The sequence below is a fragment of the Oncorhynchus clarkii genome, chromosome 15 (assembly GCF_045791955.1).
Source record: "Oncorhynchus clarkii lewisi isolate Uvic-CL-2024 chromosome 15, UVic_Ocla_1.0, whole genome shotgun sequence".
NCBI classification, from domain to species: domain Eukaryota; kingdom Metazoa; phylum Chordata; class Actinopteri; order Salmoniformes; family Salmonidae; genus Oncorhynchus; species Oncorhynchus clarkii.
In genome coordinates this window covers 23,695,605-23,708,429 of record NC_092161.1, presented here as the reverse complement: position 1 = coordinate 23,708,429, position 12,825 = coordinate 23,695,605, and the positions used below count along the sequence as shown (strand labels likewise).

Sequence of the window (12,825 nt, the reverse complement as noted above, 5' to 3'; positions counted from 1 at the left end):
AATACAGAAGGGAAGTAGAGTGGAATGCATTTAGCCTGTTTCAGGTTCTGGCATGTGAAATCAGTGGAAAGAGGGGGGGGACGGACGGAGGGGGACGGGGGGGGGGGGGGGCGGAGGGAGAGGGATGGACGGAGGGAGAAAGGGAGGGAGGGAGATGAAGACTGGGAGGGAGGGAGACTGAGGGAGAGAAAGTCCTGGTTATAATAGATTTTGTGTGTTTTTCCTTTTTCCTCTTATTTTTTTATATTTATTTTTAAGCTGATGGTTATTTTGAGGCTCCGTGAGGAATGAGGAGAGGGAGGGGGTGGTGAGTCTTCTGATGAGGGTCAGCCTGAAATTAAAGAGAGCTATTCATGCAATTACAGTATGAGGCGGGAGGGGGGGGGGGGGTTGGGGGAAGAGGGCTCCAAAGCTCTTTTCCAGGCAGGATGGAGAGGGGAGGGGCTGGGTGAGGGAGGAATGTAGCCTCATTGGGCTCCCTGGGCCCCAGATGGAAGTTTATTATGTCAGTGGTGCTCCATGGCGGCACGTGAGGGCCCGGACCGTGGCTACCAGCCCAGAGAAGGGGAGGATAAGAGCAATGGAGGAGGGTTAATCTCCAGAGCAAGGGGGATAGCCCATCTCAAGCAAATCCTACACTGAGCTCTGCTGTGCCCGATGGCACTTGATCGTTTTGTCACTCTATCCCATCAATCCAACCCACTTCACCTTCCTCCTTCCATCCTCTTTCTTCTTCTCTCTCGTTCTCACCCTCCATTGATCATAGTGGCTAGTCTTTTGTTTTTTGTTTGAGTGGTGAAACAAAACAGGTCACCACAAAAATAGAAACAGACCGGACGATTCCCGTGTTCAGTTTCGCTGAAATGGGTCGGGGATCAGTGGGATCTATCTTTCTTTGATTGAATGAATCCAGGGCACGGGAAATGTTTTGTCCGCTCAGACTGAACACTGACTCACGTTCAAAGATATCCCATCCACGTAAATAGTTTGACAAGCTAGTATCGTGGAAATTGGTATCAAAATTATTATCTTTCATATTAACCACTGATCCCAATACATACTATTCATCATTACATTTTCAGCAGATCAGATTAAGCAATGATTGACCTGTTGTACTGAGAGCTAAGGGCCCAAAACCTAGAAATATTATACTCAGAAAGACTCCCATATTCTCTGAAATGGGGCAATAGGCTACGTTCCAATAGTTTATTTTGTACATGTGATGTGTGTGGCACTTTGGCATTGAGTTCATGTCACTTTGTGTGAGCCCCCTCGGATTAGAAGGGGGTTTCATCCCCACCACACCAAAACAGTACAGCAGCAACTGGCCAGACTCTTAATCATCCAAAACAGCAATGACCTAGTTATGAATCCGCCCCTGGTGCACTCAGTGGTTAGAGGCTCTAAGAGGCTAAACTTTCAGCGCTAGGCTATAATTACTGGCCGTGCTAACAGAGGAACCAGTTTGAGCCCTCCGTGTCTGTGGAGAATACATAGAGAAGAGGAGGCTCTGAGAAACTGTCCCCCCCCTAAAAAAAAAACGTTTTGGTTCTGTGCCGTGTTGTCTGAGTTTCCTCTGCCAGTTGGACATCCCTGGTGTCCGGCATTATACTGGTCGCAAAGTTCAAACAGAATCCACTCTGTTTGGTACCAAGTGACTAACGTTGAAAATATCCAGATTTGTATTTATTTTTTTGCAGTTGGGGCAGTTTGTTTCCCCTAATGGTGGGTCAGGACGTGGGACCAAGTCACAGTTGTAGTTTGAGACTCAGCTGTGATGATTTGATTAGTGGGTCACAATGCTGAAACATTTAGCAACCACTGAGTTGGAGGGAAAACAAAGCTGATAACATGATTTTCCTGATGCAGCCTTTAGTTAGTGCTCCATGGGGTGTTCGTGGCTGACCATATGGAGCAGAGTGCTTTACCAGACCTCGACCTGGGAAGGAGGTCTCCCTCTGTTTAGGTTTAATCCCACTCTGTTACCGTCACAGACCTTAAAACCAGGTTACTGTATCTCCTCTACCCATCTCCTCTACCCTTGACTGACACCCGATGGTGAGGCAGTGAAACTGCAGGGGGTTTTGCATTATCTCTCCAGAATTGCCTTAAGAGACAATAACAGAAAAGCACATTTCACACTCAGCTAGAGAGTTAGTTATATGCTGTGTCTCATGAGTTAAAGGGCAATTCTGCCACTTTTAAACCTCATTCATCTCCAGCACCGAACCAGTGTCTACATATGTGAAAACAGCTCAGTGGTAAAACAACATGTTTTTTTACAGGGTAGTATTGAAGGTAAATTAAAACGTTGATTTTCAAAACCTGCAGTGAGTTTCTAGCCCAAGGGAGGGTATTTTTCTTGCTCCCCACCCCACCTTAACTTTTGACTATGGACTTTTTAACTTCATATATAATATGCCATTTTTCACATATGTTGACACTGGTATTGCGCTGGAAATAAGGAAAATGAGGTTGAAAAGTGGTGGAGTTGCCCTTTTAAACTACCTTGTTTTCTTACCTCCACGATAGCTGATCTGGCAAGACATGAGGGGTGGAAGCAATATAGCGGAATCCTATTCACCTATCAAGTGTTAATGAAGAAAAAGACCTGAGGAAAGGACTTTCATTCTCCAAGTATTGAGACATGAACCATGTGTTTTAATATCACTCAAGGACATTACTGTACACTCAGATGTGCAGGCGTGGGCTCACTATGTGACTCACCTGTCTGGAAGATAATAAAGATAATGAATGAGGAGAGGTTGTTGGCTTTCTCTCTCAGCTGTCTGCCCTTTGCAAAGTACATTGACTGGAGTCATCACTGATTTTCGATGGGGCCTCTCTCTCTCTCGCTCTCTCTCTGTGACGGGTTTGGCCAATTGTTGGATGATGGATCCTATACTCGGAGAGGGACGAGACTGGGTAGACAGACCGACATAGACAGACGGGAGACAAGTCACCCACCCAGGCTTAGCCACTGGACATGTCATGCCAGGTGCAGCCGAGGAGCAACACAGTACTAGCACAACAACCGCTCCAGAGAAATAGGATTACTAGTCATTCCATAATGTGCACAGCGCAACACCACAGAGCAACGCAGCGTACAGCTACACCACCTGAGAAAATATAATACAGCATAACCCACAACCACATACCGTGAGTTTAGACCCATGTGACAATACAGTACAGCAGGTTCTACATGAAGCCTACCACTCAGCTGACCTAAGTCTGACGTCCCTCTGATCCACCTTTCTGTGTTTTCAACCTGGCATGTGGCAAGCGCTGGATTTTCAGCCTTAGAACCAAAACAACTTCTGAAACTCCCTCCCTACCCAGACAGGACCCAATTCATGTTGGCTTCAAGGGAGCCCAAGTCTATTTTTGATAAGCCTCAGTCTTTCAACAAACTTTCTCGTGTCTCGCTTTCCAACTTAATTGGGTGGCAGTCACTGCGGGTCAGAAGAAAATTAAGTTAGTTTCACGTGTCACACAAGGTGTCGTGTGGAAAGGGGCACAGGGTGGTGTTTTTTCCCACTGCTAGTTCCTCATGTCATCAAGACTCAAGACTGGAAAAAGTACCCAGTTGTAATACTTGAGTAAAGGTAAAGATACCTTTTTAATAGAAAATGACTCAAGTAAAAGTGAAAGTCACCCAGTAAAATACTACTTGAGTAAAAGTCTAAAACTATTTGGTTTTCAATATACTTAAGTATCAAAATGAAATGTAATTGGTGAAATATACTTGATTATCTGAAGTTAAAGTATAAATCATTTCAAATGTCTTATATTAAGCCAACTGGATGGCACCATTTTATTGTATTATTTTTTCTTTAAGGATAGCCTGGGGCACTCCAACATCATTTACCAAGCATGTCTTTAGTGAGTCTGCCAGATCAAAGGCAGTCAGGATGACCAGGGATAAGTGTGTGAATTGGACCATTTTCCTGTCCTACTAAGCATTCAAAATGTAACAAGTAGTTTTGGGTGTCAGGGAAAATGTATGGAGTAAAAAGTACATTTTCTTTAGGAATGTAGTGAAGTAAAAATAAAAATAGTCCAAAAAAAGAAATAGTAAAGTACAGATTCCCCCCAAAAATGCTTAAGTAGTCCTTTTAAAGTATTTTTTACTTAAGTACTTTACACAACTGGTACTATGAGAGATAACACAAGACTTTCAAATAGTTTACAGTCTGTTGCTTGCCTGGTATTTACTTAGCCACATGATATGATGTGCACAATGGTTACCTAGTAATGACCTTTTACATTTGTTGGGATGAATTGAAGCAGTGCTTCGTAAGTACTAGGAAATAGACATAAGACACCGTTGTTTGTAATAACCATCTGAAATAGGACTGTAAAGTATTATCCCTCAGGCACTAAGAACTGCCAGTGATTTTAAAAGGCTCGCTGTTTCCGTTCCATGTCATTTAGCTATATTAACTATATTAGATATTTTCATATTAACTTTGTGGCGTACTGTGTTGTGAAATATTCATAATATTATTCACAAATCACAATCGTATGATCATGTGGTGAATCAAACCGTGTCAATAGTGTTATTGTAGTGCACTATCCCTAATTAGTGTGCTATGTTAGAACCAATCCCTCTAGCGAGATGGAGCCTTCCACACACTCCCTTGATCTAGATACAATATCTAGCTGTCTCCCATGGGGGATACTGGAATAGACTCAAGTTCAAGTCGTTTTGACATCCCCCGGAGAAGTTTTGGAACAGAGTGCCATTGCTTTAAGCCACACACACACGGCACCTCCGAAGCCCACCCAAGAGGAGACCCATAACCTTGTCTGGTGAACTAGCAGGACTTATCACTGTCTGTGGCTGGCTACAGAGGGAAACAGACTCTTAAAAAGGGTCTCTCCTCATTAACAGTGGCCATATATCATTATGAAGGGTTGTCTATGTCGACGCCAGGAGTGGATCACTCAACAGCTAGCTTCGCCCGGGGCAAAATCACCTAGGTGTTGGAATAACAGTAAAATGTTCCACCTCAACCCTGGAATGTCAAATAGCTGTACAGCTAAAGCTACTGTCCAGACCTAGCTTGAAGGCAGCATAACCCCCACCACCAGACAGGAGCCCAGACCTAGCTGTAAGGCAGTATAACCCCCACCACCAGACAGGAGCCCAGACCTAGCTGTAAGGCAGTATAACCCCCACCACCAGACAGAAGCCCAGACCTAGCTGGAAGGCAGCATAACCCCCACCACCAGACAGGAGCCCAGACCTAGCTGTAAGGCAGTATAACCCCCACCACCAGACAGGAGCCCAGACCTAGCTGTAAGGCAGTATAACCCCCACCACCAGACAGGAGCCCAGACCGAGCTGGAAGCATAACCCCCACCACCAGACAGGAGCAGCAGTATAACCCCCACCACCAGACAGGAGACCAGACCTAGCTGTAAGGCAGTATAACCCCCACCACCAGACAGGAGCCCAGACCGAGCTGGAAGGCAGCATAACCCCCACCACCAGACAGGAGACCAAACCTAGCCTAACCCCCACCACCAGACAGGAGACCAGACCTAGCTGGAAGGCAGTATAACCCCCACCACCAGACAGGAGACCAGACCTAGCTGGAAGGCAGTATAACCCCCACCACCAGACAGGAGACCAGACCTAGCTGGAAGGCAGTATAACCCCACCACCAGACAGGAGACCAGACCTAGCTGGAAGGCAGCATAACCCCCACCACCAGACAGGAGACCAGACCTAGCTGGAAGGCAGTATAACCCCCACCACCAGACAGGAGACCAGACCTAGCTGGAAGGCAGTATAACCCCCACCACCAGACAGGAGACCAGACCTAGCTGGAAGGCAGCATACCCCCCACCACCAGACAGGAGACCAGACCTAGCTGGAAGGCAGCTTACTCCCACCACCAGACAGGAGACCAGACCTAGCTGGAAGGCAGCATACCCCCCACCACCAGACCACCAGGCAGCTAGCTACTACCCCCACCACCAGACAGGAGACCAGACCTAGCTGGAAGGCAGCTTACCCCCACCACCAGACAGGAGACCAGACCTAGCTGGAAGGCAGCATACCCACCACCACCAGACAGGAGACCAGACCTAGCTGGAAGGCAGCATACCCACCACCACCAGACAGGAGACCAGACCTAGCTGGAAGGCAGCTATACCCCCCACCACCAGACAGGAGACCAGACCTAGCTGGAAGGCAGTATACCCCCCACCACCAGCAGGAGACCAGACCTATGGAAGGCAGCATAACCCCCACCACCAGACAGGAGACCAGACCTAGCTGGAAGGCAGTATAACCCCCACCACCAGACAGGAGACCAGACCTAGCTGGAAGGCAGTATAACCCCCACCACCAGACAGGAGACCAGACCTAGCTGGAAGGCAGCTTACTCCCACCACCAGACAGGAGACCAGACCTAGCTGGAAGGCAGCATACCCCCACCACCAGACCGGAGACCAGACCTAGCTGGAAGGCAGCATAACCCCCCACCACCAGACAGGAGACCAGACCTAGCTGGAAGGCAGCTTACCCCCACCACCAGACAGGAAACCAGACCTAGCTGGAAGGCAGCATACCCACCACCACCAGACAGGAGACCAGACCTAGCTGGAAGGCAGCATACCCCCCACCACCAGACAGGCAGCTAGCTGGAAGGCAGCATACCCCCACCACCAGACAGGAGACCAGACCTAGCTGGAAGGCAGCATACCCCCCACCACCAGACAGGAGACCAGACCTAGCTGGAAGGCAGCATACCCACCACCACCAGACAGGAGACCAGACCTAGCTGGAAGGCAGCATACCCACCACCACCAGACAGGAGACCAGACCTAGCTGGAAGGCAGCATACCCACCACCACCAGACAGGAGACCAGACCTAGCTGGAAGGCAGCATACCCACCACCACCAGACAGGAGACCAGACCTAGCTGGAAGGCAGCATACCCACCACCACCAGACAGGAGACCAGACCTAGCTGGAAGGCAGCTTACCCCCACCACCAGACAGGAGACCAGACCTAGCTGGAAGGCAGCATACCCACCACCACCAGACAGGAGACCAGACCTAGCTGGAAGGCAGTATAACCCCACCACCAGACAGGAGACCAGACCTAGCTGGAAGGCAGCATACCCCCACCACCAGACAGGAGACCAGACCTAGCTGGAAGGCAGTATAACCCCCACCACCAGACAGGAGACCAGACCTAGCTGGAAGGCAGTATAACCCCCACCACCAGACAGGAGACCAGACCTAGCTGGAAGGCAGTATAACCCCCACCACCAGACAGGAGACCAGACCTAGCTGGAAGGCAGCATACCCACCACCACCAGACATGAGAAACACAGTAATCACAGTCATCAATCATTCCGTGATTGGTCATTGAGGACAGGCTATCCCAGACTCCCAAAGAATATAGCAAATCACTGGTTGAGGTTAAGACGTTAGTGACAGAGAGAGAGTAGTGAATTGCAAAATGAAAGGTTTGAATGTTTGTACTGATAAGATGTGTGGTTTTACATCCAATGCACACCAGCATATAGCCAGCCTGTCAAATCCGAAAAGCAAGCAGCTTGTAAAATACTACTATTACGGTTTCAACTTGGTTGTGTGTTTGTATGGAAAATATGAGATCTTTAACCGGTTGGTGTGTGTCCACAGTGCAGCAGGAGGAGAGATCTTTAACCAGTGTGTGGCGGAGCGGGACGAGGCCTTCAAAGAGGAGGACGTGAAGAGGTTGATGAGACAGATCCTAGAGGGAGTTTCTTTCCTCCACAGGAACAACATGGTGCACCTGGACCTCAAGGTCAGTCCCTGAACCCCTGCTACACACTTTACCAACGTTCTTGTCATATGCATGTGATCACATCGTCCACCTTGTGGTTAAAGGGATAGTGTGACATTTTGGCCATTTTTGTTCCTTCTGCTTACCCAGAGACGGATGAACTCGCGGATACCAATTTTTTGGGAGGTATGCGTGCAGTTTGAAGGACGTTGCTAACTAGCAAAAAAGCTTAATTGCCAGAATGTTGCCCTATCCCTTTAAAGATGGAATCAAGCTTTAATATCGCTGTTTAGACACAGTACCAAACACACGCAAGTTAGCCACACTGGACCTCCCCTGAGGCGGCTGTGTTTTTCTTTCTTCCTCTCCAGCCCCAGAACATTCTGCTGACCAGCGATGCTCTTCTGGGGGACATCAAGATCGTGGACTTTGGTCTGTCCAGGATGGTGAGCAGCAGTCAGGAGCTCAGGGAGATCATGGGGACCCCGGAGTATGTGGGTAAGTAGTGCAGCACACCCCATTTTGTTATGGACATCATGGTCACTGCACTCAACATGTCCAAAATCTTTAAAGGGATAGTTCACCCAAATAAAATAAAGACAAATGTTTTGCAGCTCCAGAAATCCTGAATTACGAGCCGATTAGCACAGCGACAGATATGTGGTAAGTGGCATTTCACTGTACTGTAACTTAGTGCAACAGTACGTTGTATGGCTTGTGATTGAATTATCCAAGAGCTTATTTGAAAAAGGGATAGAAAATGGAAAACTTCACACATGAAAGAAAACAGCACCGTTCCATTATGCACATGTAAAGTTCTGAGTTTATCTTAGAGAGAAAATCTGGAACTTATTTCCAGTGGCTGTCTAACCGTTTGTCACTGTAAATGGCTGACAGGAGTATTGGTGTGCTGGCCTATGTGATGCTGACGGGCATATCTCCCTTCCTGGGAGAGGACAAGCAGGAGACATTCCTCAACATCTCCCAGATCAACATCAGCTACCAGGAGGAGGAGCTGGAGCATGTAGACCAGGCCGCCATCACCTTCATCAAAGCCCTGCTCATCAAAGAACCCCAGTGAGTAATGACTCTCTTTAAAGCCCTAAGAATGAATACAAATATAAATGCAACAATTTAAACATTTTTACTGAGTTACAGTTCAATTGAAATAAATAAATTATATGGCAACAGCTCTGGTGGACATTCCTGCAGTCAGCATGCCAATAGCAACACTTGAGACATCTGTGGCATTTTAGTGGCCTTTTATTGTCCCCAGCTGTGTAATGATCATGGTGTTTAATCAACTTATTGATATGCCACGCCTGTCAGGTTGATGTATTATCTTGGCAAATGAGAAATACTCAGTAACAGGGATGTAAACAAATTTGTGTTCAAAACTGCGCTTTTTGTGCTAATGGAACATTTCTAGGCTCTTTACACTTGTTGCATTTATATTTTTGTTCAGTGTATACAGTGCATTCGGAAAGTATTCATACCTCTTGACCTTTTCCACATTTTGTTACGCTACAGCCTTATTCTAAAATGGATTACATAAAAAGAATCCTCCTCTCAATACCCCATAATGACAAATGACAAAGCAAAAAAAAAATTTTTTTTTTTTTTGCAAATTAATTGAAAATATAAAACAAATATACCTTATTTAATAAGTATTCAGACCCGTTGCTATGAGACTTGAGATTGAGCTCAAGTGCATCCTGTTTCCATTGATCATCCTTGAGGTGTTTCTACAACTTGATTGGAGTCCACCTGTGGTACATCTAGTTGATTGGACATGATTTGGAAAGGCACACACCTGTCTATATAAGGTCCCACAGTTGAGAGTGCATGTCAGAGCAAAAACCAAGCCATGGTGTCGAAGGAATTGTTCGTAGAGCTCCGAGACAGGATTGTGTTGAGGCACAGATCTGGGGAAGGGTACTAAAAAATGTCTGCTGCATTGAAGGACCCCAAGAACACAGTGGCCTCCATCATTCTTAAATGGAATGAGTTTGGAACCACCAAGACACTTCATAGAGCTGGCTGCCCGGCCAAACTGAGCAATCGGGGGAGAAAGGCCTTGATCAGGGAGGTGACCAAGAACTCGATGGTCAATCGGAAAGAGCTCCAGAGTTCCTCTGTGGAGATAGGAGAACCTTCCAGAAGGACAACCATCTCGGCAGCACTCCACCAATCAAGCCTTTATGGTTGTGGCCAGACGGAATCACTCCTCAGTAAAAGGCACATGACAGCCCGCTTGGAATTTTCCAAAAGGCACCTAAAGACTCTTTGGCCTGATAGCCAAGCATCACGTCTGGAGGAGACCTTGCACCATTCCTACGGTGAAGCATGGTGGAGGCAGCATCATGCTGTGGGGATGTTTTTCAGTGACAGGGACTGGGAGACTAGGATGGAGTGAAAAATTAATAGGGCAAAGTACAAAGATCCTTGATGAAAACCTGCTCGGGACCTCAGACTAGGGCAAAGGTTCACCTTCCAACAGGACAACAATCCTACACACAGCCAAGACAGCGCAAGAGTGGCTTCGGGACAAGTCTCTGAATGTCCTTGAGTGGCCCAGCCAGAGCCCAGACTTGAACTCGATTGAACATCTCTGGAGAGACCTGAAAACAGCTGTGCAGAAATGCTCCCCATCTTACCTGACAGAGCTTGAGAGGATCTGCAGAGACGAATGGGAGAAACTCCCCAAATATGCCAAGCTTGTAGCGTCATAGCCAAGAAGACTCGAGACTAATCGCTGCCAAAGGTGCTTCAACAAAGTACTGAGTAATTGTAAAAAAAATCAAGAAATAAAATACATTTACATAAATTTGCAAACATTTCTAAAAACCTGTTTTTGCTTCGTCATTAAGGGGTATTGTGTGTAGATTGGTGATGAAAAAATGATTTAATCCATTTTAAAATAAGGCTGTAACATAACATTTAGAATGAGGGGTCTAAATGCTTTCCGAAGGCACTGTGTATATATATATATGTCATAAAATAGGTGCCTTGGGCAATCAAACCCACAACCTTGGTGCTGAAACCCACCAAGCCAGTGAAGAAGGTGGATATTCCCATTGATTCCCTGGCCCCTCTCCTTTCTCCCAACAGGAACCGTGCCACAGCAGAAGAGTGCCTGCAGCACCAGTGGCTCCAGCCAAAAGAGAAAAAGGAGGCAGAGGCGACAACAGCGGTGAAAGAGACTATCGGCCCAACCAAGTGCCCCTCGGAGCCAGCCAGCCCTGAGAGCCCCATCAGGGAAGAGGAGAAGGAAGGAACAGAGGAGCTGATCGTGGTGGCAGCTTACACACTGGGCCAGTGTCGCCAGTCAACGGACAAGGAGGTCATAAACCCCGACCAAAAGGCTATCTCCAAGCGCTTCAAGTTCGAGGAGCCCTTTAGCGCCCTCCAAGAGGTCCCTGGGGAGTTCATATACTGAAGGACACAAACACACATACACATACACACACAGACATCTCAACCTTTACACAAGGGGTCTTCTCTCCGGTCCTGGAGAGGTACTGGTTGTGTTGTGTCTCCCTCCTGCCGTTCACTAACACACCAGCTAATTGGTTGGTTAGTAAAATCAGGTACATTAATGATGGCTTGGAGTGAAAGCCTTAACCACCCAGTAGCTCGCCAGGAACCATAGTGGAGAACCCCTGCTCTTACATCTAGGTGAAAGCGGTACAAAATGTCGCACTTACAAACCAGAATAAATATGACACTTTTTAACCCACCTCATGGTCTGAACTCGTAAGCCAAACTCTTTATTTTTTATTTTATTTTTTTCCTGTTGTTTTTTGTCTTATGTTGGTGCTGCTTTACTATACATGGGGATCGTTACTCCAGACTAAGGCCTAGATTCAGTCAGATCAAGCGTTAACCCATATCCGACACCCGCAGAGCTGATGTTTTGGCCGTGTCGGAAGTGGAACTGCGTTGGAGCTGTCAAATCAGAGCTGCTCTTGTGATCATTGTCACGAAACCACAGCCATCCCACTTGCATTAAAGTTCAGGACGAGAAAGTGTAGGCGATATAGAAATAATGACGCTCGAATGGAAAATCAATGAGCAAAATATTGAGGATTTCTATCCGCCTAATCGAAGTGTAGATTACATCTCACATTCCAGTGTTCGAACTTGTAAACAAGGCTGCATGGGATTTCTCTCAATGTGACTCTGTGCAGCCAATGGCGATGTGCGCTTTAGGTATAATGCTGGGATCCGTTGTGGATTTGACAGCTCCGACAATGTCAAAACATCAGCTATGTGGGTTTTGGCTAAAGCCGATCTGATTGAATCTGGCCCTAAGCCTTGTTGTGATACTTTGTTTTGTTTTTGTTTTCTTCTTTGGTGCCATGCTTGGAGAATTAGCAATGACTTGGGCCATAAATGCAATTGCATCTTTTTTTTCCCTTCAGTTTTTTGTCCATGTTTCGTCAGGCCATCTCTTTTCTTAAGGTGTTTTGTTTAAGGTTATAGATATCTTCTAAAATGGGAACGGGGGGAGAGAGGGTTAATTCTATGTATGTGAAACAAACGTTCTGTTGCTTTGAGAGTATATCTCTAAATAATACTGTTTAAAAAGCCATTGCACACGTTTGACCCAGAACTGGGAACATCCCATGGGTTTCAATCTCTTCGGCAATAATTGCAAATAATTTACTTGTTTTTGCAGACGGCGCTTGTTTTTCTTTCCTAACTCCCAATAGTAATTACTGTATATCAAACGAGAGGCTCCTTATTATGGGAACAAATTTGTACATGAATGTCCTGATACTGTAAATAAAGATAAGTCTCTAAACCTTTTTTGAGTACGATTTGGTTTTTGTGTTGTGGCCTTGAATGAAGACATTTATTTCAGAGGAGATGACATGTAATGTGTGTGTGTGTGTGTGTGTGCATGCGTACGACTGTATGATACATCTGTGTGGACACACTGGCAACTGTGTCCACTGGGTGGGGGTGAGGGAAAGGACAGGCTATTTGCCAAGCATCAGTGTGATGCCCCTCAGTCAAGGTCATAATACCCA

At 46.6% G+C, this 12,825-nt stretch overlaps 1 protein-coding gene across 2 annotated transcripts in view; it reads left to right on the top strand.

Moving 5' to 3' along the window:
• Positions 1 to 12,586, top strand: part of LOC139366744 (serine/threonine-protein kinase 17A-like) — a 44,555-nt gene extending 31,969 nt beyond the window's left edge. For both annotated transcript variants that reach the window (XM_071104441.1, XM_071104440.1), the window contains 5 exons: positions 7,666 to 7,810; positions 8,161 to 8,287; positions 8,404 to 8,452; positions 8,687 to 8,866; positions 10,901 to 12,586. In XM_071104441.1, coding sequence (XP_070960542.1) covers positions 7,666 to 7,810; positions 8,161 to 8,287; positions 8,404 to 8,452; positions 8,687 to 8,866; positions 10,901 to 11,228 — 829 coding nt within the window. In that variant the 3' untranslated portion in view covers positions 11,229 to 12,586. The remainder of the gene's footprint in view (positions 1 to 7,665; positions 7,811 to 8,160; positions 8,288 to 8,403; positions 8,453 to 8,686; positions 8,867 to 10,900) is intronic.
• Positions 12,587 to 12,825: the final 239 nt, after the last annotated feature.